Source organism: Orcinus orca, chromosome 1 (genome assembly GCF_937001465.1).
Source record: "Orcinus orca chromosome 1, mOrcOrc1.1, whole genome shotgun sequence".
NCBI lineage: Eukaryota > Metazoa > Chordata > Mammalia > Artiodactyla > Delphinidae > Orcinus > Orcinus orca.
The window spans coordinates 186,910,410-186,938,067 of record NC_064559.1 but is presented as its reverse complement, the minus strand read 5'-3'; the positions used below and the strand labels follow the sequence as shown (position 1 = coordinate 186,938,067).

The 27,658-nt window shown below is 40.4% G+C and overlaps 2 protein-coding genes across 14 annotated transcripts in view; one reads left to right on the top strand and one right to left on the bottom strand.

Moving 5' to 3' along the window:
* Positions 1–10,412, bottom strand: part of YARS1 (tyrosyl-tRNA synthetase 1) — a 31,048-nt gene extending 20,636 nt beyond the window's left edge. For 2 of the 5 annotated variants that reach the window (XM_033422263.2, XM_033422266.2), the window contains exons 1-3: positions 9,892–10,097; positions 6,616–6,762; positions 6,304–6,479 (exon numbers count right to left, since the gene is read on the bottom strand). In XM_033422263.2, coding sequence (XP_033278154.1) covers positions 6,304–6,479; positions 6,616–6,762; positions 9,892–9,948 — 380 coding nt within the window. In that variant the 5' untranslated portion in view covers positions 9,949–10,097. Of the gene's footprint in view, positions 1–6,303; positions 6,480–6,615; positions 6,823–9,891 lie in introns of all 5 variants that reach the window. The other 3 variants (XM_004266504.3, XM_033422264.2, XM_033422265.2) reach the window with 3 other exon arrangements.
* The window catches only part of S100PBP (S100P binding protein), a 31,733-nt gene continuing 14,391 nt past the window's right edge, over positions 10,317–27,658 (top strand). Inside the window, exons 1-6 of one of the 9 annotated variants that reach the window (XM_049696416.1) lie at positions 10,317–10,400; positions 13,349–13,416; positions 16,319–16,462; positions 17,198–18,039; positions 18,697–18,782; positions 20,288–20,391. In XM_049696416.1, the coding sequence (XP_049552373.1) occupies positions 16,438–16,462; positions 17,198–18,039; positions 18,697–18,782; positions 20,288–20,391 (1,057 nt within the window). In that variant the 5' untranslated portion in view covers positions 10,317–10,400; positions 13,349–13,416; positions 16,319–16,437. Of the gene's footprint in view, positions 10,401–10,745; positions 16,463–17,197; positions 18,040–18,696; positions 18,783–20,287; positions 20,392–23,788; positions 23,817–27,658 lie in introns of those variants that run through there. The other 8 variants (XM_049696418.1, XM_049696423.1, XM_049696421.1 and 5 more) reach the window with 8 other exon arrangements.

Genomic DNA, 27,658 nt, shown 5'->3' with positions numbered 1-27,658 from the left:
GTTTAATTTTCCCTGACCTGCAATCATAGGACAGCTTTATACATTGTCTTTTTTGTTTTTTTGCAGTACGTGGGCCTCTCACTGTTGCGGCCCCCGCTTCCGCCGCGGAGCACAGGCTCCGGACGCACAGGCCCAGCGGCCACGGCCTGCGGGCCAAGCCGCTCCGCGGCATGCGGGATCCTCCCGGACTGGGGCACGAACCCGCGTCCGCTGCATTGGCAGGTGGACCCCCAACCACTGTGCCACCAGGGAAGCCCTATACATTGTCTTTTATATGTTTTGTAGTTCGGCCTTTACAATTAAAATTTTAATCTACTTGGAATGAAGGGATCATCTTTTTCCCTATGTGGATAACCAATTGTGTCTGCACCATTTTTTCTTAAAAAGTTTATTCTTGCTCTGCTGACCTGCAATGCCAGCTCTGGCATATATCAGGCTTCCATATTTGTGAGGATCTATTTCTGAACTCTTTATTCTGTTCCAGTAGTTAATTCTCTATACTCATGCTATATAAATGAAAAAGGACTTGGTATATAGAACACACAAGGAACTCTTAAAAAAAAAGTTAAAAAATGGGCCAAAACACTTGCATAGATACTTGATTAACAGAAAAGGAAACACAAATAGCCAACAAAAACATGAAAATAATTTTTTTTCAATAAATATTTTCAGATATTTTATCACTACACTTGAAAGGTAGTTTGGGTGGGTACAGATTTTTAGGTTGGAAATTCCTCTCCTTCAGAATTTTAAAGGTTTTGCTTCAACCCCTTTTAGCTTTCACTATTCCTTTGGAGAAACGCAAAACCATCATGATTCCTGACATTTTGTATGTGATTTCTTTTGTCCCTTTGGAAGTTTGTATAATACTTTTTTTTTTGTCCCCAGTGCTTTAAAATGTCAAGATAATTCACTTTATTTATTAATTGATTGATTTATTTTTCATGTGGGATCTTAGTTCGCAGACCAGGGACTGAACCTGTGTCCCCTGCAGTGGAAGTGCACAGTCCTAACTACTGGACCACCAGGGAAGTCCCAAGACAATGTACTTTAGTGTGGGTTTATTTTCATTCATTTTATTAGGCACTCAACAGGTCCTTTCAATCTGGAAACTCATGTCCTTTAATTGTCCTTAAATTAGTACTTCATTTCCTTCCCTCTGACTCTTTGTTCTCTTTTCTGGAACACTTATTACTCAAATATTGGACCTTTTGGCCTAGTACTCTAGTTTTATCTTTTCCTTTTTTTTTTCCCCATTGTGGTCTGTGAGGCCACAAAAATCAAAATTCAAGCACATACAATTCAACCAGCTCCCTCAAGGTACATGTAGTCTTAAGTGTTCTTGTATTTTATAGATTCTAAGACACATTTTTTTAAACATTTAGCATCTCTGAAATCTAGGTGACTTTTTAAAATAAAGGCATGTCATAGATTAATTAGCAATGCTTTTTTTTGTTGTTTTTATTTTATTTTTTTGGCTGTGCCACATGGCATGTAGAATCTTAGTTCCCTGACAGGGATTGAACCTGTGCCCCCTGCCGTGGAAGTGCAGAGTCTTAACTGCTAGACTGCCAGGGAAGTCTCTAATTAGCAGTATTTTTGAAAGCATCTTAGATTAACTGAAATACAAATCTCTTTGTATTTCCACTTTCACTTGGTTTCTGGACACTGAGTATTCTTTTTTAAAAAAAATAAATAAATAAACAAATTTATTTATTTTTGGCTGAGTTTGGTCTTTGTTGCTGTGCGCAGGCTTTCTCTAGTTGCAGCGAGTGGGGGCTACTCTTCATTGCGGTGAGCAGGCTTCTCGTTGTGGTGGCTTCCTTGATGTGGAGCACGGGCTCTAGGCACACGGGCTTCAGTAGTTGTGGCTCACTGGCTCTAGAGCACAGGCTCAGTAGTTGTGGCGCACAGGCTTTGTTACTCCGTGGCATGTGGGATCTTCCCAGACCAGGGCTTGAACCCGTGTCCCCTGCACTGGCAGGAGGATTTTTAACCACTGTGCCACCAGGGAAGCCCGCCACTGAGTATTCTTGACTAATTTGCCGATTCATTTATTTGAAGCATCTAGGAAACTTTAAAAATATTTTATCCAGCAATTTTTTTTTTAATTTATTTGGCTGCATCAGGTCTTAGCTGCAGCACGCCAGCTTCTCTTTAGTTGTGGAGTGCATGCAGGCTCCATAGGGAGCGGGCTCAGTAGTTGCAGCATGCAGGCTCTAAAGTGCCGGCAGGCTTAGTTGCCCTGCAGCATATGGGATCTTAGTTCCCCAGCCAGGGATTGAACCCTCGTCTCCTGCATTGGAACGTGGATTCTTAACTACTGGACCACCAGGGAAGTCCCTTATGCAGCATTTTAAAAATGCTTTTCAGGGTCTCCCTGGTGGCGTGGTGGTTAAGAATCCACCTGCCAATGCAGGGGACGTGGGTTCGAGCCCTGGTCCAGGAAGATCCCACATGCCACAGAGCAACTAAATCTGTACGCCACAACTACTGAGCCTGTGCTCTAGAGCCCATGAGCCACAACTACTGAGCCTGGGAGCCACAACTACTGAAGCCCATGCGCCTAGAGCCCATGCTCTGCAACAAGAGAAGCCACCGCAATGAGAAGCTTGTGAACCGCAACAAAAGAGTAGCCCCCACTCGCTGCAACTAGAGAAAGCCCGTGCACAGCAACGAAGACCCAACACAGCCAAAAATAAATAAATTAAATAAATAAATTTAAAAAAATGTTTTTCAGCAGGAAGGTTGGTCAGAGTACCTAGTCTGCCAGATTGTTGGAAACAAAAGTTCTTATCCACATCTCAACCATGCTTACAGTTTTTTTGTCCATCTCTCTGGGCTGTATTCTGGGTGAATTTCTTAGTAGAGGCAGACCTCGTTTTACTGCACTTCACTTTATTGTGCCTTGCAAATACTGTGTTTGTTAAAAATTTAAGGTTTGTGGCAAACTCCTTTCATCAAGCAAGTCTATCGGCGCCATTTTTCCAACAGTGTTTGCTCACTTCATGTCTCTGTGTCGCATTTTGGTAACTTAAATATTTCAAACTTTTTCATTATTATTATATTTGTTATGGTGATCTGTGATCAGTGATCTTTCATATTGTAGGCATACCTTGGGGATATTGTGGGTTCAGTTTCAGACAACTGCAAGGAAATGAATATTGTAATAAAGTGAGTCACACAGATTTTTGGTTTCCCAGTGCATATACAAGTTATGTTTACACTATACTGTAGTCTATTAAGTTTGCAATAGCATTATGCCTAAAAAAATGTAATACCTTATTTAAAATGTAATACCTTATTTAAAAAAATCTAATACCTTAATTAATAAATGTTAAAAAACACTAACCATCATCTGAGCCTTCAACAAGCTGAAATTTTTTGCCATAGTGAAATCAATAGTTTTGCGAGCTTCAGACTTCATGAGGTTTACGGAAAGAAGCCATCTCCATAACATAAAAGTGCAAGGTGAAGAAGCAGGTGCTGATGTAGAAGCTGTAGCAAGTCACCTGGAAGATCTAGGTAAAATAATTAATGAAGGTGGCTCCACTAAACAACAGATTTTCAATGAAGACGAAACCACCTTATATTGGAAGAAGATGCCATCTAGTACTTTCATAGCAAGAGAGAAGTCAGTGCCTGGCTTCAAAGCTTCAAGGACAGGCTGTTAGGGGCAAATATAGCTGGTAACTTTAACTTGAAGCCAGTGCTCATTCATCATTCCAAAAATCCTAGGGCCCTTAAGAATTATGCTAAATCTACTCTGCCTGTGATGTATACACGGAACAACAAAGCCTAGGTGACAGCACATTTGTTTATAACATGGTTTACTGAATATTTTAAGCCCACCATTGAGACTTACTACTCAGAAAAAGTTTCTTTTCAAAACATTACTGCTCATTGACAATGCATCCGGTCACCCAAGAGCTCTGACAGAGATGCACAATGACATTAATGTTGTTTTCATGCCTGTTAACACAACATCCATCCTGCAGCCTGGGGATCAAAGAGTAATTTCGACTTTTAAGTGTCATTATTTTAGAAATACATTTCGTAAGGCTATAGCTGTCATAGACAGTTATTCCTCTGATGGATCTGGGAAAAGTAAATTGAAAACCTTCTGGAAAGGATTCACCATTCTAGACAGCTATTCCTCTGATGGATCTGGGAAAAGTAAATTGAAAACCTTCTGGAAAGGATTCACCATTCTAGATGTCATTAAAAACATTTGTGATTCATGGGAAGGAGTCAAAACATCAACATGAACAGGATTTGGAAGAAGTTGATTCCAACCTTCAGGGGTGAAATTGAGGGGTTCAAAACTTCAGTGCCGGAAGTAACTGCAGATGTGGTGGAAACAGCAAGAGAACTAGAACTACAAGTGGAGCCTGAATTGCTGCAATTTCATGATAAAACTTAAACGGATGAGGAGTTGCTTCTTACGGATGAGAGGAGAAAGTGGTTTCTTGATATGGAAACTACTCCTGGTGAAGTTGCTATGAAGTGTAGAGAACAAACATATCGACACCAAGGGGGGAAAGTGGTGGTGGTGGGGGGTGGTGGGATGCATTGGGAGATTGGGATTGACATGTATACACTAATATGTATGAAATGGATAACTATTAAGAACCTGCTATATAAAAAAATAAATAAAATTTTAAAAAGATACTATGAAGACTGTTGAAATGACAACAAAAGACTTAGAAGATTACATAAACTTAGTTGATAAAGCAGTGGCAGGGTTTGAGAGGATTGACTCCAATTTTCAAAGAAGTTCTACTGAGGGTAGAATGCTGTGAAAATGTATTGCAAGTTATAGAGAAATTGTTTGTGAAAGAGTCAATTGATGTGACAAACTCCACTGTTGTCTTATTTTAAAAAACCGCCACGGCCACCCCAACCTTCAATAACCATCACCCTGATCAGTCAGCAGTCATCAACACCAAGGCAAGACCCTCCACCAGCAAAAAGATTATGACTTGCTGAAGGCTCAGAGATGGTCAGCATTTTTTTAACAACAAAGTGTTTTTATTTTTTAATTAATCTATTTTTAAAATTTATTTTATTTTTGGCTGTGTTAGGTCTTTTTTGTTGCATGCGGGCTTTTCTCTAATTGCGGCAAGCGGGGGCCACTCTTCATTGCGGTGCATGGGCTTCTCATTGCAGTGGCTTCTCTTTTTGCGGAGCACAGGCTCTTCGTGCGCAGGTTCAGTAGTTGTGGCTCGTGGGCTCTAGAGCACAGGCTCAGTAATTGTGGCGCATGGGCTTAGTTGCTCCACGGCAGGTGGGATCTTCCCGGACCAGGGCTCAAACCCATGTCCCCTGCATTGGCAGGTGGATTCCGAACCACTATGCCAAAAGGTAAGCCCATGACAAAGTATTTTTAAATTAAGGCACACACATTTTTTTTTTTAGACATAATGCTACTGCACACTTAACAGACTACAGTATAGTGTAAACATAACTTTTATATGCACTGGGAAATCAAAATATTCATATGACCCCCTTTATTGTGATATGTACTTTATTGAGGTGGTTTAGAACCAAACCTGCAATATCTCTGAGGTATATGCTTTATTTAAAACTCTAAATGTCCAACAGTGGGGAATGTAAAGAAAGTTAAGTTAGATGAAGTAAAAAAAGAAATCAACTTGTAAGCAAGATCTGGGTTCACATGATGGTCCTTTTACTTACTGGCTGCATGAACTTGGGAAAGTTAAATCTGAATCTATTTCCTTATCTGTGAAATAGGATAGAACAATGCTTACCTTAAAAAGTTGTTCTAAGGGTTTAAATGCAAAAGCGACCATTAGAGTGATACATGGATTATTTGAGAGGTTAAAAAAATTAAAGAATGTGGAAACTATGAGGCAGCGGGCAGGGGATGGGGGAGTGGGCGGCAGTTACTTAGGAAACTGTACATTAAAAAATTAGGACATAAAATTATATGTATGTTAATGTTACAAATATAAATTTTTCTTTCACATTTCTTTTATCATTATTTGCTGAGGCTGGAAGGAGAAAGTGAGACTGAGTTTTTCACCACTCTCCCATATGCTGTGAGGTCTGCAAGGCCAAGGACTTTGTTGTGGTTACACTTATATTTCCAGCAAACAGTATGGTACCGAGGCATTTACTAGTCAGTAGATTTTTGATGGATGAATTAAAAGGACAAAGTGTATACAATTTTTAATGGTTCTTAACAGGTAGAGCCCAACAACTTCTAATCCTTGACTCCCCAGGCCTGTAACTAGCTAGGAGCACCAGAGCCACAAGGAGGGTGGATGACTGAGCACTTACTTGCTGAGCTGGTAATCAGTGCCTTTGATGAACCTGAGCTTCTCCAAGGGTACCCCAATGCTCTCCAGCATTGCCTTGATCACATTCTCATAATAGCTGGTTCGGAGTTCTAGAAGTTCCCATGGGGCCTTCATGTTATCCAGGTACGCGTGAAGATCCGCAAACAGAATTGTTACCTGGGCATAAGAGGTAAGGGGCCATCAAAATGTGAATTCGTCCAAGTACCTCCAAACAAGTGAGGTAAGTCTTGTTAAGTCTCTCTTTTGGCCATTGCCCAAGGGCAACTGCTTGCTTTATAACATTAGTTCTTACCTCACATCCTGCTTTCAGGAAGTCCGCGATCTTAGACATAGGCACAAAGTAAGCCACATGTGGTTTGCCTGTGGTTGCTGTCCCCCAGTAAACTTTAAGTTCCCGCTCCTTCAGTATCTCCTTCACCTTCTCTTCCCCGAGAACCTCCTGTTGTGGAAGCAGAAGAGCTGGTTTAATGCCAGTGCCCCACCTTGCTCATCCTTTACCCTGTGACAAGGAAAACAAAGGTATGTTTCACTGAGGGTCCAGGCTCAGAGCCAGCAGGGAGGTCTAGCCAGGCTCTCAGTGCTGAGTGACAGCCAAATGAAGCCGGTGCTCTTGCCAGTACCACTCCAGTGCAGACACTGATGTTAGGGGAATGGAGCATGTCTCTAACCGTATCTTCCCCTCCGTCTACTTTTAGCTCATGCTCCTTCCTTTCACAGCCAATTTCTTGAAAGGTGTCTCTTATTCTGCTCTCCATTCCTTATCTCCCCTTCTAGTCTGAATTCTACACAGCATCACACCACTGAAAATGCTCTTGCTAAGATCACAGATGGCCTCCGTGTTGCTAAATTCAGTGAATACTTTTTAGTCCTCACTCCCCCCGAAACAATCTCCTCTTTTGGTTTTCTCTATTTTACTGTCTTAGTTTTCCTCCTACTTTTCTGGCTGCTGGGACTCAATTTTCTTTGCAGCTGTTCTTCTTCCTAATCATTTAAATAATAGCAATCCTTGGGGCCCTATCTCTTCTCTTCTTACTCTACATTCTCCCTAACTGATCCTCTTCAGTTGCTTCAATTACTACTTATGAGCTAGTAACTACCAAATCTCCTGCTCACACCTATATACATGTACTTGTTATCAACCCAGTTAATTCAAACACAACACGTGCAAAATTAAACTCATGCTTTCACCTTCTTACCTCACTCCCCAACCATCTTTTTCACTTAGTTTCACCCCAGTGCAATAAATGGTACTATCATTCACTGAGTTGCATAAGTTACTCTGAAACAGCTCTTAAGTCCTCCTACTTCTTTCCGCCTCTACACCACCAACCTAGTCTTGGCCATCATTAGAGATCACACCAAGATAACCGTAATAGCCTCTTAACAGGTCTCCCACATCTATTCTTGTTCTCTCCAATCCATGTCCCAAAAGGAAGCCAGAGAGGTCTTTAAAAACCAAAATTTGATTAACTCATTCACCTATTTAAATACTTTAATAATAATTTCCTTTTGCCCTAAGACAATATTGGAAAAATCCTAATAGGCTAGTATGCTGCTGATAAGAGATTTTAGTGTTTCTTCAGGTGACGGTTTGTGGGGGGCTGTTGGAAGCCATGAAAGACAAAAATTGTTTTGCTGGTTTGAATCACCTATTAGTAGGATTTGTTAAAATCTTGTGTTCCAAGCCAGCTGGAGGCTGATCCTCTGAGCCGCTGACTATTTGGATACTTGGAGAGTTTTCACTACTCAAGGAAAGGTCATATCACTTACCCTTTAAAACCTGAGTAAGTCAATGCCACTAGCTTTGTGTGCCATTTCTTCCCAACCTCTCTTTATTTTATGGAGAGAGGTTAGGAAACAAAGGATCTGCCTAAAGGGAAGCATGCAAGAATCTCTGGTTAAGATCAAATTATGAGTGAAAATAACCCAAATGTCCATCAACTGACAAATGCAGAAACAAAATGTAGTATATTCATATAATGGAATATTATTCAGCCGTCATAAGGAATAGAGTTCTGATAAGTGCAACATGGATGAAACTTGAAAACATTATGCTAAGTGACATAAGCCAGACACAAAGGCCACATATTATGATTCCATTTATATGAAATGTTTAGAACAGGCAAATTAGAGACAGAAAGCAGATTCATGTTTCCCTAGGGCTGGGGAGATGGGAGGAATGGTCAGTGATTGCTAATGGGTACAGGTTATTTTTGATGATGAAAATGTTCTGGAATTAAATAATGGTGATAATTGAACAACCCTGTTGCTACATCAAAACCCACTGAATTGGGCTTCCCCGGTGGCACAGTGGTTGTGAGTCCGCCTGCCGATGCAGGGTACATGGGTTCGTGCCCCAGTCCGGGAGGATCCCACATGCCGTGGAGTGGCTGGGCCCGTGGGCCATGGCCGCTGGGCCTGCGCGTCCGGAGCCTGTGCTCCGCAGCAGGAGAGGCCACAACAGTGAGAGGCCCGTGTACCGCAAAAAAACAAAACAAAACAAAACCACTGAATTGCACACTTTAAAAGGGTGGATTTTATGATATGTTACTTGTATCTCATAAAAAGAGAAAAGCAACCACTGTGGCCCAACTAATGTAACCACTGCCCTTTCTAAAACCCCAATGTTAAACATAGCTTACAAGGCCTTCATGACCTGGTCCCTGCCTGTGCCTCCTAAACAAACACGTAAAATGTATAGGATGTCAGATGGTGGTAAGTTCTATGGAGAAACAACAACAACAAAAGGCAGAGCAAGGGATGTGGCAGTTCTGGTGGCAGCGGTTTGTTATTTAAATAACGTGGCCAAGAAAGGCCTTCCAGGCAGCGTGACAGTAGAGGCCTGAGTCAAGGGAATGAACAACATAAATATTTCCTAGTGCTTGCTCTGCATTTTGCTTCCTCTACTCCAGCCAAGTTAGCCTTCTCTCTGAACCACAGGGTTCTTTCTTCCCTCTGGATCTTGACCTGGGTTCCTTCTACCTGACACGTTTTTAGCCCCCAGTATTCTGGTTAACTTCTACTCCTTCAGTGCCTGGAACCAGCAGGAACACATGTGGAGTGAAGAAGTGATCCGCATCCTTCAGGGCGCAGTTTAGAGGTCACTTCCTCAGCTTTCCCTGACACTGCCCCCGGCCCTCCCCCGAAACTTCCTTTCAAGAAAGATCTCCGCGTAATGTACCTTCCAGTACTTGTTTCGACTGTAATTAAATGTTTGGATTATGGGTCATTTTAAACGTCTGATTTCCTCCAGACATGCTCTGGGAGGGCAGGGTCCGCCCGACGTATCCCCCAGCGCCTAGCACCGCGCCTGGCACATAATAGGGTGGGTGGGGTGGGAGCCCTGGATTCGAAGCCTGGCTCAACACAAGTAACTGCACACTGGAGGTGAGCCTACTGTGATTTCTGTGGGACTGACCGACGGGCAGTGAGGACTGCAATCTCTCTCAGAGCGGCCTCGGCGCGGAGTCCCCGGCCTCACACACTTATGACCCCGTAGCGGGGCTCAGGATCACTGGACCTCCGGCCCCCAGTCCCCAACGGCGCACTTCCAACCCCGAGGCCCAACCTGCAGGTTCCGGGTGATAAGGTGCAGCTTCTCTTCAGGGCTCAGAGCGTCCCCCATGGCTCTGTCCCCTCCGTCTCCCGCCCTGAGCCCAGCACTCGCGCCCCTTTCTCGGTCGCCGCCGCCGCCGCGTGCCGGGAACTGTCACGCAGGTCCGGTTAGGTTGCATCAGCTGAACTCGTCGCTCGGCTTGCTCGGCCTGGACCCTTGTCCTCCTACCAGCAGCCAGGAAAGAGTCAGGAGCAGCGAAAAGTCGAGCCGGTCGATGAGACGAAAAGGGGTGGAGCCAGTAGGTGGGGTAAGCGGTGCGGAGGGCGGAGCTGCGGCGCCTGCGCGGGGCACAACCTTCTGAGAGGCGGGGCGGTTTCCTGCCAATCACTGCCTGTTTGCCCTCCCCCTGGCGCTGGCCCGGCAGCCTCGCGGTGGGGGAGGTCGGGGAGGGGGCGATAAAATGGCGCAGGGGGCGGAGTGAGGTGCAGTCGTTCACCTAGGCTTGGGCCCGGCTTCTGGAGGTGAACAGCTGAGCGACGAGGGGGTCGGCGTTCCTCGGCTGGGAGGGGGATGGGGTCGCCTGTTGCTTCTCCAGAGGGCCGCGCAAGCCGTCCGCCCCGTTGAGGGGTTGAGAGGCCCTCACCCTGGCGGGAGAAGGGCTTGTTGTCGTTTCTGAGGTGATGGCGGTGGGGCGGGGGGAGTGTCTCTGCCCCCCACCTCCACGTCGGCGGGCGATAGATGCCCCTCACCCTGCCGAGGCAAAGGGAGGCCGTCTGGTTACCCGAGAGGGGGAGTGAGGTCCGTTCTCCCTACCCAGGGGGGGCGGGGGGGCTGGAGGTGGAGATGGAGGGAGTGCTTCTGCCCTCTACCCCACGGGGCCGGGAGGGTGTCGGTAGGCAGAAGATCGCGGTCTTTCTGGCCGCGCCTTGCGAGCGGGGGGCTGGGGGGTGGAGAGGCTGAGCCGCCCCAGGGGGGAGCGGAGGCCCGGGTCCAGCTGAGGTGTGGGGTGGGCAGCCATCCCCAGGGTGAGGGTGCACTGCGCTGGCTTGCTGGCGGGCCGCTTTTGCTCCTGCTGGGGGAGGGGTGGGCAGCAAGCCCCGCGCTTCTCCCGCCTTTCCCGGGAGGCGGGAATTCTTGGTCTTTTGGGAGGAGGGGAGCCGGAGGCGGGAAGTGCGAAGGCCCAGCCCCGAGGGCGATGCCGTGTCGCAGCGCTTCTGAGGGAGAGCTGGGGGCGGACAAGCCGTATCCTACGAAGGGTGAACTGCGATTCCCCTTCCTCCTAGCGCTGTAGGACTGGAGGCGGCACCGGTTCCTTCCTGAGCTGGAGGGCGGGCAGTTGGCACTGCAGGGTGGGCCCCGGAGAGGAAGTGATTGAGTTGCGTTCCTGCTGCCCCAACCTGACCTCGTTTCCTGTGGATTTGTTAGAGGCTTCAAGCTTTAGCAAACCTATCTAAATCATTTAAAAGACATTTTCTTTTTAAAAAGAAACCTGTTGCTGCAGCTGGGAAGTATTTTGTCTTTATGCCCATGTGGGATGATGTCCTGGCACCCTTACCTAAGCGAAACGTTACCTCAAGCAGAGATTTCCAGTCCTGGGTCGTTTTTCTGTCGTGCAGTGTTTACGGCAAAGGGCATTGCAGAATTCTCAGATAATTTCAGTTCAGTTTGATTTTGATTAAACTTTATGGCCGTTTTATGGAGTGATAAAGCCTACTGAGTGCCTTTAGTGCTGTATGTCTCACATGTATTGCATGTAGGAAAGGTTGGAAATTAAAGGTCATTGGGGAAGTCCGGTCTCTTGGAAATAATCCTTTCCCTTGGCCATACCTGTCAGATCCAGCTTGGTAATGGTCTTGGCTTTAGAGCCTTGAAAGAGGGATGTGGGGTTGTGTCTGGTGTTGCAGTTTTCGTGGCCTTAATAAAATAAGGCTTTGTGCTTTAAGGCAGTAGGTTTTCTTAGGTACGATAAAAATAGAAAGGGAGCCAGTTTCTGAAGTTGCAACCAGGAGGTTAGAGAACAGAGGGAGGGGGTGGTAAACTGAAGTGTGAAGAGGGGGGTGGACAGGTGAGAGAGACATGGAAGGACAGAATAGGGTCACAGAAGGGATGGGGAGCAGAGAATTAAGAGTTGGACTTGGGAGATGGTGAAAATATTTTTCCTTTAAAAATAAGGAGATCCTCATATTTCAGATCACTACAAAGCAAGTGCCAAGAAAGGCAGGTGATGGTGGAATGGCAGACAGGGAAGTACTAAGGCTGTCTTGTGGAACTTCACTTTAGAACTTCAGTTTTATCCGGGATTATTTTTCCTCCCTTGCAGATTTATTAAATATCAACTTTCATTAGTATAAGGCTTTTAGGTTTAGAATGCTTTCATAAACATCCCCTCATTTGATCCTCATGATAATCTGTGTTTGAAGTTAACAGTGACTAATTATCCCCCATTTTTCAGAATGGTGTTCTCATCTGTATTGAGGTTCAGAGACTTCAAGTGAAATACAGAGGTCTCTGAATTTTAGTCCAGTGTCTCACTTCAGTGACCGTTAATTTGCAGAATTTGCCTGATATTTCAAATGTCCATACGGCCTCATCTTTAACCAATTTATTGTGACAGTGTGGTTGACAAGATGCTGGGTTAAATTAGAAGGGATTAGAGCATACTGAATAATTTCTTAACAAGCAGGGACCAGGGGAAGTTTCCTATCAGTTTAACAATCTTTTCCTACCATTACTGTGCTTATCTTAAGACTGACTGACTCTTCAGGGGTCAGGGAGATGATGATGGTGGGGTAAAATAATAACCAGCCACTACTAATTTAACTTTTACGTTGTGCCTGTAGTATGCTAAGTACTTTGATGTTCATGATCTCATTAATTCTTGCAACAGCCTTATGAGGTAGGTACTGTGATGGTCCCTATTTTACAAGGGAGGACATTTGAAACTTCAGAATATAATCATTGTATCTTTCCCCACTGACTTCTTAATTTTAAAATGTTTTTATTATTAAATATTTCAAGCATATGAAAATTATAGTTATACCATGTAACAATAACGAATACTGTTATACCCACCACCTAGCTTTATTGTTTTAGGTCTTTTCTTATTAATGTTTTTTAAAGAAATAAAACATTACAGATAGAATTGAACCTACTCACACCCCCTTGCCATTCCTCTTCCCTCCCCACCACCAGAGGTAGTCACTATCCTGAACTTGGTGTTCCTTATTTCTATTTAATGATGTATATATATGTATCCATACACAATTTATGTTATTGTTTAACAAATAAATTGTAAGAAAAAAAAGATGGGAATCTGTAGATTAAAAAACTCACAAGACCTATCAGCCGATTGCAATATATGGCCTTTATTTGGATACTGTTTTTTTTTATCTTAAAAAATATGACATTTATAAAATAGCTGGAAATATGAACTGGATATTTTATGATGAGGAATTCTTGTTATTTACAGATGAAATGATGTGATTCCTGGGACTTGCTTCAAAATAATCTGGTAAAGGGGGAAGTGGATGGGGCAAGGTTAGCTATGGGTCGATAGTTGTTGGAGCTGTGTGATGCATATGTGGGAATTCATTATACTATTACGCTGTTTTTGTATATGTTTTAAATTATAATAAAAAGTATTTTTTAAAATGAGGAAATAAAATTGTGAAGAGAATGATTTGTGAAAGTTAAATGTTATATGTATATGGTATTCTGCATGCTTTTGCTCCTAGACCTATTGGAACATTCTATGAGAGAAGCTCAGAAGAGCCAGCTCTGTGCCTGTGGATGTCATGTGGCATAGGAATTGATGCTTTCAGTGGTTATGAAGAATAGTGGTCCTTTGTGTGCACAGTAAAGTTTGCAAGTAGTGATGTTTTTCTTCCAATGAGGTTTGGCCACATTCACAGTTATTTCTCATGTTATTCCATTCCACTTAGAAAATCAAGGGAAGCCTGTGCAAAATAAGGTGGCTTAAATTATTTTTGCCAAGGGACCAAAAGCCCTCTTTGATGTCTGCATCCTTCGTAGTATATTAGAGAGTGTACTGAATGTAGAAGGCTCTGCCATTTGCTTACTGATCCAGGGCAAGTCTATCACAAGGGTGGTAGAAAAAAACAAGAAAAAACATTGTCTTTGGAATTAGACTTGGGTTTGGATCCTTGTTCTAGCATATTAGCTCTGTATACTTGGTATACTAAATGCCTCTGAACTTTAGTTTCCCAAAAGTGAAAATGTATTGAACTCTTCATTTGATTAAGCAAGTGCTTGGACTAGACCTTTTGTTTGTTTGTTTCATTTTTCTTTTTGGCGGCACCATGCTGCATTTGGGATCCCGTGCCCCCTGCAGTGGAAGTGCAGAATCATAACCACTGGACTGCCTGGGAACTCCCAGGACTAGACCTTTTGGAAAGAGTTGGAGAGTGGGGGTGGTGGCTCAGAAAGAGCTTCTCTCGGAAATGTGGCTGCTTAACCCCGGTGCCTGTGATACTTGTGCTTGACACCCACAAACTTCGTTAAGTAAAAGAAAAATTTTTCCAAAAGTAAACTTTTTTCTTACTGCTGCCTAAAGAAATAACTTCACTCTATAATATAACCCAGTCACTGGGCAGAGAAATTACTTTTCATAGAGACACCTGCTTCAGTGCCTAGAACTGTCTCCCAATTGCTGAAATATTGGTAAAATAAGATAAAAAGCCATGGCAACTCTTAAGTTTAATTATAACAGCTTAGTTTCTTTGATAAGATCTGTGTTATAGAGTTATATTGAGGGGTTAGAGTTGTAAAATGTGTCTCACAGTGCGTAGTTTATAACAGGTGCTTAATATTTCTTCCCTTTTTGTCCCATCTCATCTCTAAGATGGACAAGCCTTTTTCTTTAACTTGTTTTTCCCCCAGTTTTTTTGAGATATAATTGCCATATAACATTGTATTAGTTTAAGTTATACAACGTGATTTGATATATGTACATAATGCAAGATGGTTGCCACAATAAGTTTAGTTAACATACATTACCTCACACAGGAATTTTTTTTCTAATGATGAGAACTTTTAAGATCTCTCTTAGCAACTTTAAAATAAAAAATACACTATTGTTAACTATAGTCACCATGCTATACATTACATAGGTCCCTTCTAATTCTAAAATTCTATAATCCTTCCCATTTCCTTCTAACTTTCTCTAGTACTTCCCCCCACCCCGCTCCACCCTGCTGTGCTGCGCCCCGCCCCGCGGCTTGTTGTATCTTAGTTTCCCGACCAGGGATTGAAACTGGGCCTTAGGCAGTGAGAGTATGGAGTCCTAACCACTGGACCACCAGGGAATTCCCTCTTTCTATAGTACGTTATTGTCCATAGCATTTTGTATTTTCTCATATTGGTACGTAACTTTCAGTGTTGTCTCTGTAGGAAGATTATACATTCCTTGAGGGTGGAAATCATATCTTTATTTCTTAGAAAACTTATAGAGACAAATTATCTAGCTCAGTGCTGTGTGAGGATAGTAGCTCAGAAAATGTTTCCTGAAAGAGTGCATGAACCAAAACTAAAATTCAGGGAGGGAAGTGGGGTGGGGAGAATTCACAGTTAAAAGGCTACAAGAATTTTCCAAATTATTGAGTTTGGTGATTAAGTGTTTCTTATAGCTTCTTAGCTGTTGACATGTGATATGTAAATATCAGCTTTCTATCACCTTTGCCATCTAGAAAATAATTAGAGATTAGGTCCGTCATTAGCTATTTAAGAACTAGGTTTTAATTATACAAGTAATATATAAATATTCAAGTAAAAAAGTAAAATACTAAAGTCTCCCCTTGTCCTCTCAGGATTCCCCCGCAGGTTATGACAGTCATCAATTTTGCATTGTATTTTTCCAGACCTGTTCTTTGTGTTTATATATGTATTGAAAATGTATGGTCATAATTATATATGTATATATGTATGGTCATAATACATATATCGTATGTATTATGTATGGTCATAATTATAGCTTTTATATGTATGGTCATAATAATAACTTTTAGATCTTGGGGGAATCTTAGACATCACCTAATCCCTGTTCTCCATCCCTTCCCTATTTTGTAAATGAGGAAACAAGTCCCTGGTTAAGTGGCTTGCCCAAATTATCACAGCTGGTTATTGACAGAACCAGGACAACAACCCAGGTCTTTGGACTCAAGACAGTACTCATCTTACTAGAGCAAATGATATTCTTAAGAAAGTATTGTTGGGAGGAGGAAAATTAGTTCCTTAGTTGCATAATTTTTCCTCTAAAGGTTTTTCTTTGATGTTCTTGACTCGAAATCCAACTTTGTGGTATTTAAAAAAAATCAAGATCAAAATTAATAGATGGAGCACCTTAAAGCGTAATGCAGTTGACTTTGTAATTAGCAGAGTTGAAAGTGATGAGAAGATCCTCTAATTTTCTTTGTGCCTGCAGGAAGGTGGGAGTCAATCATTTTGACAAGTCTCCTGAAAAGAACAGCTAGCAGGAGCTGAACCCTTTTTCCATTTGGTCTCGTGGCAAAGGCAGAGATCACACCAGCAGCTCCACACAGTATGAAAGACAATTCTTTATCTTATTGTATGCTTAAAGTTTTTTTTGTTTTTCATTTTCAGAAGTAATACATGTTTGCTTTCTAAAAAGTGTAAACTGTGAAAATCCAAACATTTTACATACATATTTATTTTGTTTGTATGTTATAGATATTATTCCATGATAGTATATACAGATCCACTTCATTGTGTTTTTAAATAATTGTAAAGTATATACAGATCCACTTCATTGTGTTTTTAAATAATTGTAAAGTATTCTATAACATGAGTGTACCATGATTTTACTGAACAGTTCTGGTGATGGACATTCAGGTTGTTTCCAATACTTGGATGTTTTGAATAATGCTGCTTTGAACATCTTTGTAAATGTATCTGTGTGCCTTTGTACAGGTACTTCTGCAAGATAAATTTCCAGAAGTGAAATTGCTGGGTCAAATGCTGTTGCCAAATTTCTCTCCACAAAATATTGTACTGACTTATACTGTCACTGATAGTGTGTGAGGATCCTTGTTTCTCACATTCTCACCAAACTAGATTACTGTGTCATCTTAATTTTTGCCATTTTGATAGGAAAAAAAGTATCTCATTGTTCTGATATATATTTCCATGATTCTGGTAAGCTTAAATATCTTAAAACTTTCTCATGTTACAAGTCATAGTGCAAAGAATTTGAAATACTAAGACACCACCACTCTCTAGAGCAGATTGGAATTGATATAAGGGTATTTCCTGTTCTCAGCGAAACTGCCTTTTATTTCTCCAGATATGCCGTGCTCACTAGTGCCCTCTGAACAGTCTTCTGGTACCTCTCTTTTGCCTAAAGACAATGCCCCATTTTCTTGGGATTCCTTGGATGAGGACGGATTGGATGACTCCTTGCTGGAGCTGTCTGATGGGGAAGATGATGGCCATTTCAGTTTCACGGAGGAAGAGATTCAGGAACTCTTGAAGGATGATGACCTATCAAATGAGCACTTTTCTTGGGGAGGAGGCTTGCCTAACCATGACAGCAGGAATGTTGAGAAGGGAGGGAAAGGGAGTCAAATTCCACTTGATACTCCCCAAGAGAAAAATTCATTGTACAGCTTGGGACCAGAAGCTGAGACCACTAGCCTCTTCAAACTACCTCAACTAAATACATCAGTTGGTCATGGACCAACTCCTCCTAAACCATTGAACAGACGCTTTGCACTAGAAAAGAATCTTATAAAAGTTACAGTTGCACCATTTGATCCAACAGTTTGTAATGTTGTACTTGATAAGGACAAGACTGATACATCCAAAGTTACTGAAAAACCCTCCTCCCTTGGAGAAGAGATGAGAGAAGATGGTCTTAGCCTAAATGAGAGCACAATTTGCACAGAATCTGAAGGGATCAGCCTCAGTAACTCTGCCTATGATGGGTCCCCACTCCCTTTTTCAAACAGTAACTTTCAACAAACTGTCTCTGATAAAAATATGTCTGACAGTAAGAAACCTACACCTGTATTCTCTCAGATCTTGGACCATTCAGAAACTCCTAATACAGGGTCAGCCTGGAGAAATGGATCACATAAATCAAGTTTTGAAATGAGGTTTCCGGTTGTTTCCAGTTCATCAAACAAAGTAAGTATATTTTTCAAGGTGAAGAGCAGAATGAAATTATTTTCATTCAGAAGCTGTATAGCAGAGCTTTGTATTCAAATAAATTGGGGTTTGAATCCTGACTAGCACTGTGACCCTGGGCAAATTATTTAGCTTCTCTGTTTCCTCACAATTTCTTATCTATAAATTGGAGTAAATGATACTTTACAGTATAGTAAAGATTAATTAAATAATTTATTGACAGTAACTGGTACATAGTACTAAATTAACCATTTACTGAATAGACTAAGATGATGATGATTTTATTATTTCTCCTTTCTTTGGGTTTCAGCCTAAGCCTCAATCTTTGGTTGCCACGCTGTATATATTAGATAAAACAGCTCTGAGTCAGCCACTGAAGAGCTGAAAAATCTTGGACAATTTACCTAACCTCTTTGAACCTGATTCCCTATCTGTCAAATGGGTGTAACAGTCCATACCGCTTAGGGTTTGTTTTTTTTTTTCTTGAGAGTACTGTCATTATCTCATTTAAAGCACCTCCCTTAGTGCCCAGTACACACTAGGGTTCACGAGTATGCCTATGTAGCCATTAGTTCAAGAATATTTCCATAAATGATGTTTTGTTATAACTAAGGGCCATCTTTGCTTCTTCATTCTTTCTGCTCTGAAAAAACGCAGGATGTTCTTGACAAGGATTCTGGGAAGCTGAAGGTCCATGAAAAAAGACTAGGCAAAGTCATTCCTGTTCTGCAAACCAAAACAAGGTAATGGTATAGTGAAGTATTCTGGTTTCTGTTGGTTCTCTTCATTTGCTTTCTTCCTCTCCTGAGTTTCTCCTTAGTGTGGGGAAAAAGCCCTGCACCAGAAGTAAGCATACTTGAAGTTCTGGGACTACCAACGACTGTGTGACCTTGAACAAGTCAAATATTCTCTGACCTTGGTTTCTTTGTCAATAAAATGAGGCTAATGATGCCTTCCCTGCTGCCTCACAGGGTTATTTTGAAGAGAAAAAAAGACATATTAGTGAAAGCACTGTATAAATGTAAGATTTCTTTCCCTGCGTGTGGAGAAACTTGGTCACAGATATAGGAAGTTAGAATAATTTTTACAAAAATGTTAAGATATAACTATGTAGAAAATCATTTAGCCATCTCTCCCAACTTGCATATAACTGTCCTTGGGGAGAAAATTTTATAGAGTTTGCAGATCTGGGTCACCTTTTCAATCTGTTCTCTTGTTGCCAGGAGATGGCAGTATCTCTACATGGGCCTTTTCAATTAGCAAAGCTGTTTTTTTAGGTTGACTCAGATTGGCTTCCTTACAACGAGATTCTTTTAAAATTTTTGATTACACAGATACTAAATTTATTCCTACCACCCCTAATCCCAGTTTTCTGGGGTTTTTTTCTTGTTTTGCTTTGGTGACTTGAAGGAACTTTGTGAATTGTATACAGTGGAAATTAAGGCTACTTGGAGCAGTAATAAACTCACTATCTCATCCACAGACTCCTTAGTACAGTGTAATCAGCATGAGTGAGGGCCAGAAATTGTTCTTGCCAAGGTCACCAATGTTTTAATTGCCAGATCCAGCTGGTTCTTTTTGGTCTTTATCTTATTCAGTTTTTCTGTGGCTCTATGAAGTTAACTATTTCCTGACTAACCTTGAATTACTCAACAAATGCTTTCTGTCTCTATGGAGTAGGCAGTCTTTGCTTTGCTATGCCTTGTTTTGGTTTTTTAATTAATTAATTATTTATTTTTGGCTGCGTTGGGTCTTCGTTGCCGTGCGCGGGATTTCTCTAGTTGTAGCGAGTGGGGGCTATTCATTGTTGCGGTGCATGGGCTTCTCATTGGGGTGGCTTCTCTTGTTGCGGAGCTCGGGCTCTAGGCGCGCGGGCTTCAGTAGTTGTGGCACGCGGGCTCAGTAGTTGTGGCGCACGGTCTTAGTTGCACTGCGGCATGCGGGATCTTCCCAGACCAGGGCTTAAACCCCTGTCCCCTGCACTGGCAAGCAGATTCTTAACCACTGCACCACCAAGGAAGTCCCTATGCCTTGTTAACAGGAGGTTATATCTATTTTTTTTCTCTCAACTCCATACTTGGTTGCAGCTTCATATTACGTGACTAACACTGTCTTTTGTCATTGGATCTTAGAGAGTGTTTTGAGAGTTAGTTGTTCTAATCCATCAGCTGTATATGTCTTCTCTGTACAAAGCACTATATTCATGGTTCTAACTGATTGTTTTTCCTCCTGGTTTGCTTTGTTCAAGGACTAATATTCCGACGTTTTCACCATCAGATCTAGAAAAGCAGAAGCAAAGTTATCTCAGGAATGTCATTGCTCATATAGAAGACCCAGTGGACTCTAACCAAGGTAACACAGTAATCAAAGAATGGCATATAAAAAATGTGATGAGACTTTTTTTTTTCCAGTGTAATATAGCTTAAACTGAGAGATTGTCTTGAATTTTTGTAAATTGGTGAGAAAGATAACTTCTTTTCCAAAGATTTTTACTTCAAGGGATTGCCTAACCAGATAATCCTCAAAGTGGTTTGGCTAACCAGTATTAGAGAGGGGTCCAAGGAGACTCATACCAGTACATGAAAAGTGTCTCCCCCATGGCTGAGGGCTGTAACCAGACCTTTTTTGCTAGGGATTTTTTTGCTTCGGATTTTTTGGTCTAAAAATTAGTAGAAAAAAATAATAAAAAATAAAAATTAGTAGTGGACGACCAGGCACTGCTTGGTAATCATTGGTTTTTTATTTGGAATTATTTTCCCTGTTGCCTTCAGCATTTAAATGTAAAAAGCAGGCATTTCAAATACCATCTTGCATCTTGGCATCTGAATAAAAGCTCTTGAAAGGCTTTGACTATCTTCCAGATCCTTCAGTCTGAGTTCTCCCTAGTTCATTAAAAGCTGTTGCAAACCAAAACGGCTGAATTCTTTCTCCAGCCCTCAAGAGACTATAGTCCATGTTTTCATTCATTCATCCTAAACTATTGGCTGATGGGGAAATTCCTAAAGTGAAGCTTGTGAACTGTACTGAAGGTGTAGATATTAGAAAATACTGGTAAAACAGTTCCTTCTTATAAAGATCACTCCATATTCTATCATCTTTAGCTTTTTTCTCTATTCATTCAGCACACCTTTCTTGAGTACTTTCAGTGGTGCTCAGTTTGAAGATTAGGGATTGGAAATGTAAAGACTAAGATAGGGTCTCAGACCTCTGGGAATTGATAATCCAGAGAGGAAAAGATAATTACACTGCAGTATTGATTAGTGCTCTAGTAGAATTATGTATAAAATGCAGTAGGAGCAGGGAAGGAGCCCTTCTGTTTGTGCTTGGGCAGAGCGGAAGATGGGGAAGGAGGATGCCCTTGGTAGGCTCCACAGAGAAGATGATGTAGTTCAGTTACTCTAAGATCTATTGTAAATCAGTAGGGAGGGTTTTAGAAGAATTTTTGGCTGAAGATCAAAGGAGAACTCCCCTTTCTTTGACAAATCTTGAATTACTTAGTAGTTTGTTTTTTTTTTATAAGGCTGTGAGTGAAAGGTTTAGAACTCTGAGACATCAGCCAGAAGAATTTTATATTCCGGGGTCCTTTTATTTTTTACCCAGAGATTTCATTAAGCAGTCAAATACTGCTCATACTGATTACTTGGCCTTACGTGTGAGATCACTTTGCTTGAACTCAAGGACTTGTGGAACTAGAGACATCCCCACTCCCACCCCCCGCTGTCACTAGAGGGGCAAATTAAAAGAAGTTCGTCTATATTCAACCTCTGTGGAAGAGACTTGATCATTGCTTTCCCTCTATGAGGTGACTTACTTTCTTTTGTATCCTAGGCAGTTGACAATGATGATATCCAATCACATTTTTCTTTCTCATTTGGGGCATTTAGAAAAGAAAATTTCACAAGAAGAGCAGTGAGCAGCTGCTCATATTATTGCATCTTTTCCAGTCTCTTCCTCATTCAGCAGTCCCTCTTCCACTTTATCACAACAATCTATATGCCATAAGGAACGGCTAGAATAACTAGAATAGAGAAAAGTCAGCCTGCTTTAGTGGTCGGGAAAACAAAGTCTGGGCTAGAGTTAACTTCTGGGTTCATATCCTTGCACCACTGCTTACTGGCTTTGTGACCTTGAGCCAGTAAAAACTCAGTTTTCTCATTTATAAAATGGAGATAACAATGAGGCTTAGTTTATGGAAAAATTATACGTGAAAGTAGTAGTATAATGCATAGAACAGTACCTAGCCATAGCAACTAACATTTATTAAATATTTAGTATTATTAGCAAGGAAGTGTATCTTCTCATACTGAAGTTTTTATAGGTAAAAATAGTGTGATGTCAGGTGTTTGCTTTTAAATCTAAAAACAAAACAAAATGAAAAAACTCAACCTGAAAGATTAGAGAAAACAGCCTTACAAAAATGTTGATAAATGAAGCTGAGTGATTGGGGGGGGGGAGGCTTATTATACTATTCTCTACTTTTGTGTATATTTGAAATTTTCTATAATAAAAGGTTGGTTTTTGTTTGGTTGGTTGGTTGGCTTTTTAAGTGCATCTTTTGGGGGATTTCTTTTTTACATCTAAGAATTTTCAACATTACCAGTTACTCTAAAACCTTCATAGGCCTCCAGTGCTTGCTTCTGCCTTTCAGGAACCGAATGTGATACTAAATGCTGTGTCACTTTCCACTGCCTAATAGTCATACATCCAACATTTAAAGATTTTATAAACCATATTGCAGGGGGGGTGTGGGCATATTCTTTCTCTCCTCTCTTTATGTATGAATTACTGGGCAGCTAGAAGCAAAAAGAAGGAGCAGAGCGTCTCCTGCCCTTCTTCTTTGAGATGTTTAGTGCTATTTCACTATTTCACTTCAGGTTCCTTATTAGACACAGAGAAATTAATAGGGGGCAGGTTCAAAATTAGTTCCTATCAATTCAGTTTGAATCCTCTCCATTAGGTTAATCAATCATCTTCTTTTACTTTATCAATAATGTATATATTATTGATAACAGAATAGAATAATGTAAATCATTCTTCAACTCTATTATTGTAATATAGGTATAATCTCTTTTTAGTTTAGTGCCACATGGGTCTTTAATAGCATTTATAAAGAAATACCAACCACTTCCTTTCTGACATCCCAGCTAATGGATAACTTTATATGGGATTATAAATTCTTAGAGTAGGAAAGGACCATTAAGATCTCCTTAATCTCCTAACATATAAATCTGTTCTGTATTATCTTTGCCAAGTGACCCTTCAGCCTTTGCTTAGAGTCTAATAGTGCAGAACTCATCACCTCATGAAGCAGGCCATTCATTGCTTAGAAAATTCTTTTTTTTTTTAAATTACAGTATAGTTGATTTACAATGTTGTATTAGTTTCAGGTGTACAGCAAAGTGATTCACTTATACATACACATATGTTCATTCTTTTTTAGATTCTTTTCAGAAAATTCTAATTGTTAGAAAATTAGTCCTTACATTGAGCCAAACTGTGCTTCCTTATAATTTCCAATGGTAGTTCCTAGTTCTGCCCTCTAAGATCCCAAAATATAACTACTCTCTTCCATTTACTTAATGTATTAGGGACCTTTCCATGTTAAATATCTCAAATTAAGATTTTTTAATGATTATGAAGTATCATTTATTATTCCATCTTGATAATTAGCTTATGTCCATTTTCATTAGTAATGCTGCAGTGAACATTCTGGTTCATAAATGTTTATGTACAACTCTTATTTCTATAGGATGAATGCCTAGAAGTGGAATTGCTGGGTAAAGTATATAAACATTTTTAGAACTTTCATTACACGTTACCAGATTGTCCTGCCCAAAAAAATTGTATTAATTTTTGTCACCAATTTGACAGGTAAATTTTAACATTTTTTTTAATAATTAATGAGGTTAAACATTTTTCACATGTTTCTTGGCAATTTATATTTAATCATAATTTCTTAAAATTATCTAATATCTAGTCCATATTCCAGTTTCCCCTGTTTTCCCAAAAATGTCTTCTTGTAAATTGTTCAAACAAGATCTAATCAAGGTTCATGTGTTTAGTTATTGTCTCTTTAGTCTCTCTTAATCTAGGTCACTTGGTTTGTAGCTTGTCCCACCTTCTGAATTGCGTCTGATTGTTCCCTCGTGGCGTTGTTTAACTTGTTCCTCCATCCCCTATATTTCCTGTAAACTGGAAGTTGGGTCTAGAGGAGGGATTAGATTCAGACTAAGCGTTTAAAATAAGCTGGAATAATTCATAGGTACCATTGTGTGTTCATCCCATATCAGATAAGGAGGCACCACCTAATGACAGATTGTTCTACTAATAGTGATGCTAAGTTTGATCACTTTGTTAAAGTGTTAACTGCCATATCTTTCCATTCTAAGGTACATTTTCCCCTTTGTAATTAGTAAGTCATCTGTGGGGTGATTCCTTGGTACCATTTGAATATCCTGTTCCACAACAATTGTTCACCTAATGGTTTGAGCATTCATTGGTGATCTCTGCTGGAATCAGCTACTACACAGAGTTGCATAGAAAATGTTTGTTTTCTAAATATATCGTTTCTTCTACAAGTACTAGCTAGCATACTTGTATGAAGATTTCAATTTTTTTTTTAGTATCACTATTATCTCATGAATTAAAAAAAATCAATGTCTTCTAATCAATTATAGTCAGTATTCTTTTTGATGCTCAATTTGTCCCAGTTTTGACCAATGAGAAATCCTTCAAGCGGGCTCATGTGTTTTCTGACATGACCCGTTAGTCTTTTTTTTTTAATTGTGGTAAAAAAAAGTAACATAAAATTTACCATCTTAACCATTTTTAAGTGTATAGTTTAGTAGTGTTAAGTTTATTCACATTGTTGTGAAACAGATCTCTAGAACTTTTTTATCTTGCAAATCTCAAACTCTATACCCGTTAAAAAATAACTAGCCTTCCCCTGCCACTCCCCCAAAGCCCCTGGTAATCACCATTCTACTTTTTTTTGAAAAATAAATTTATTTATTTAATTTATTTTTGGCTGCATTGGGTCTTCATTGCTGTGTGCGGGCTTTCTCTAGTTGTGGTGAGTGGGGGCTACTCTTCGTTGTGGTGCGCGGGCTTCTCACTGCGGTGGCTTCTCTTGTTGCAGAGCATGGGCTCTAGGCTCGCGGGCTTCAGTAGTTGTGGCACACAGGCTCTAGAGCACAGGCTCAGTAGTTGTGGCGCACGGGCTTAGTTGCTCTGCAGCATGTGGGATCGTCCCAGACCAGGGCTGGAACCCATGTCCCCTGCATTGGCAGAGGGATTCTTAACCACTGCACCACCAGGAAGTCCTCAGTGGGCCTTTTTAATTTGGATATATATTTCTCAGTTCTGAGAATTTCTTATATTTCTTTGATAATTGTTTCTTCTCTGTATAATCTACTCTCACTTTAAGAAATTCCTAATAGATATTGAACTTCCAAGGATTGATCTTCTATGTCTCTTACTTTTTCTTTCCCTTTTCTGTCTCTTTATTCTATTTTCTGGGATATTTTCTATTCTTATTAACTTCTTTATTTTTACATTCACATTTATGACTTCTAAGAATTCTTTCCTGTTTTGTTCTTTTTTTATGTTCTTATTTTATGAATTTCTTACCTCTCTCAAGATATTTTTTCTCTCTTGAGTTTTAATTGAAATACAATAAACTGCACAAACTTAAAGTATACAGTTTGTTGAATTTTGACATATGTAAACACCCATGAAACTATCACTGCAATCAAGAAAAACATACTGTAACACCTCAAAATTTCTTCGTGCCCTTTTGTGATTCCTTCATCCTGCCTTTCCTTGCTCCCTCCACTCCCCAGGCAACTGCTGAGCTGCTGTCACTGTATACTCTTTTTTGAGCCTGGCTTCTTTCTTAAAACATAATTATTTTGCAGTTAATCATTTTCTTGGTAGTTTATTCCTTTTTATTGCTGAGTAGTATTCCATTATATAGATATACCACAATTTGTTTATCCATTCATCTAATGATGGGCATTTGGATTGTTTCCAATTTTTGGCTATTTAAATAAAGCTGTTATAAACATTCATGTACAAATCTTTGTATGGATATGCTTTCAAATGACTGGGTCATACAGTAGGTATGTTTAACTTTTTGAGAACCTACCAAACTGTTTTCCAAAGTGGTACCATTTTATATACCCACCAGCAGTGTATGAATTCCAGTTACTCCCATCTTTACCAAGATTGTTGCTAGTATATGGAAATTCAGTTGATATTTGTACATTTTTATTAGAAACAGGTATTGGGTTTTATTAAATACTTTCTCTGCATCTACTGAGATAATCATATAATGTTAGAGAATTGTATTATTTGATTTTCCAGTATTAAACCAATCTTGCATTCCTGGTCTTAAGCATTCTGCACTTGGTCTTAAAGTATTATCCTTGTACTAATAGTGTTGGGTTGATTTGCTAAAATTTTGTTATGAATCTATCTTCATAAGGGATATGGTCTGTACTTTTCTTGTAATTTCTTTGTGTCGTCTTGGTAGCAGAGTAATGGTGGCCTCACAGAGTGAATTGGGAAGTATTTCCACCTCTTCAATTTTTTGGAAGAATTTGTATAATAGAAGAACTGGTATCTCTTTTTGGGTGAGCTTTGGTAGTCTTTCAAGGAATTTGTTTATTTCATCTAAGTTATTAAATTTATTGGCATTAAGGTTAATAATACTCTGTTATTAACCTTTTATATAGTATCTAGTGATACCATCTTTCCCATTTTTAGTATTGGTCATTTGTGTTTTCTCTCTTCCAATCAGTCTGGCTAAAACTTTATCAACATTATTATTTTTCTTTTTTAAAAAAACAGCTTTTTCATTGATTTTTCTCTGTTTTTCTGTTTCATTAATTTCCATTCTGATATATTTTTTTGTGTGTGGTACGTGGGCCTCTCACCACTGTGGCCTCTCCCGTTGTGGAGCACAGGCTCCGGACGCGCAGGCTCAGCGGCCATGGCTCACGGGCCTAGCTGCTCCACGTCATGTGGGATATTCCCAGGTGGGGGCACGAACCTGTGTCCCCTGCATCAGCAGGCGGACTCCCAACCACTGTGCCACCAGGGAAGCCCCCATTCTGATATTTATTACTTCCCTTTTTCTGCTTACTCAGAGTTTCATTTGCTCTTCTTTTTCTAGTTTCTGTAGACGGTTGCTAAGATCATTCATTTGAGACCTTTCTTTTCCAATTTAGTGAGGGATGTTAGGAGCAAGAAGAGATAAACTCATGCAGTCAACCTGTTATATTTATCTGGAAGTATGCATTAACGTTTTTTCTTTTTTTAAATCAACTTTAATGTGGTATGTTTTACATGCAATAAAATGTACCCATTTTAAGTGTACTTGGTGAGTTTTGACAGAACTATGCACTTGTGAGATCATCACAGCAATCAAGCTTGATAGAACATTCCCACCACCCTAAAAATTTCCCTTGTGTTCCATCCCAGTCAATCTGTCCCTGCCTCCACTTCAGCTCTAGGAAAGCACTGATTTCTTTTTGGTCATTATAGATTAGATTTGTCTTTTCTAGAGTTACATATAAATGGAATCATGCAGTATGTGCTCTTTTGTGTTTGGTTTCTT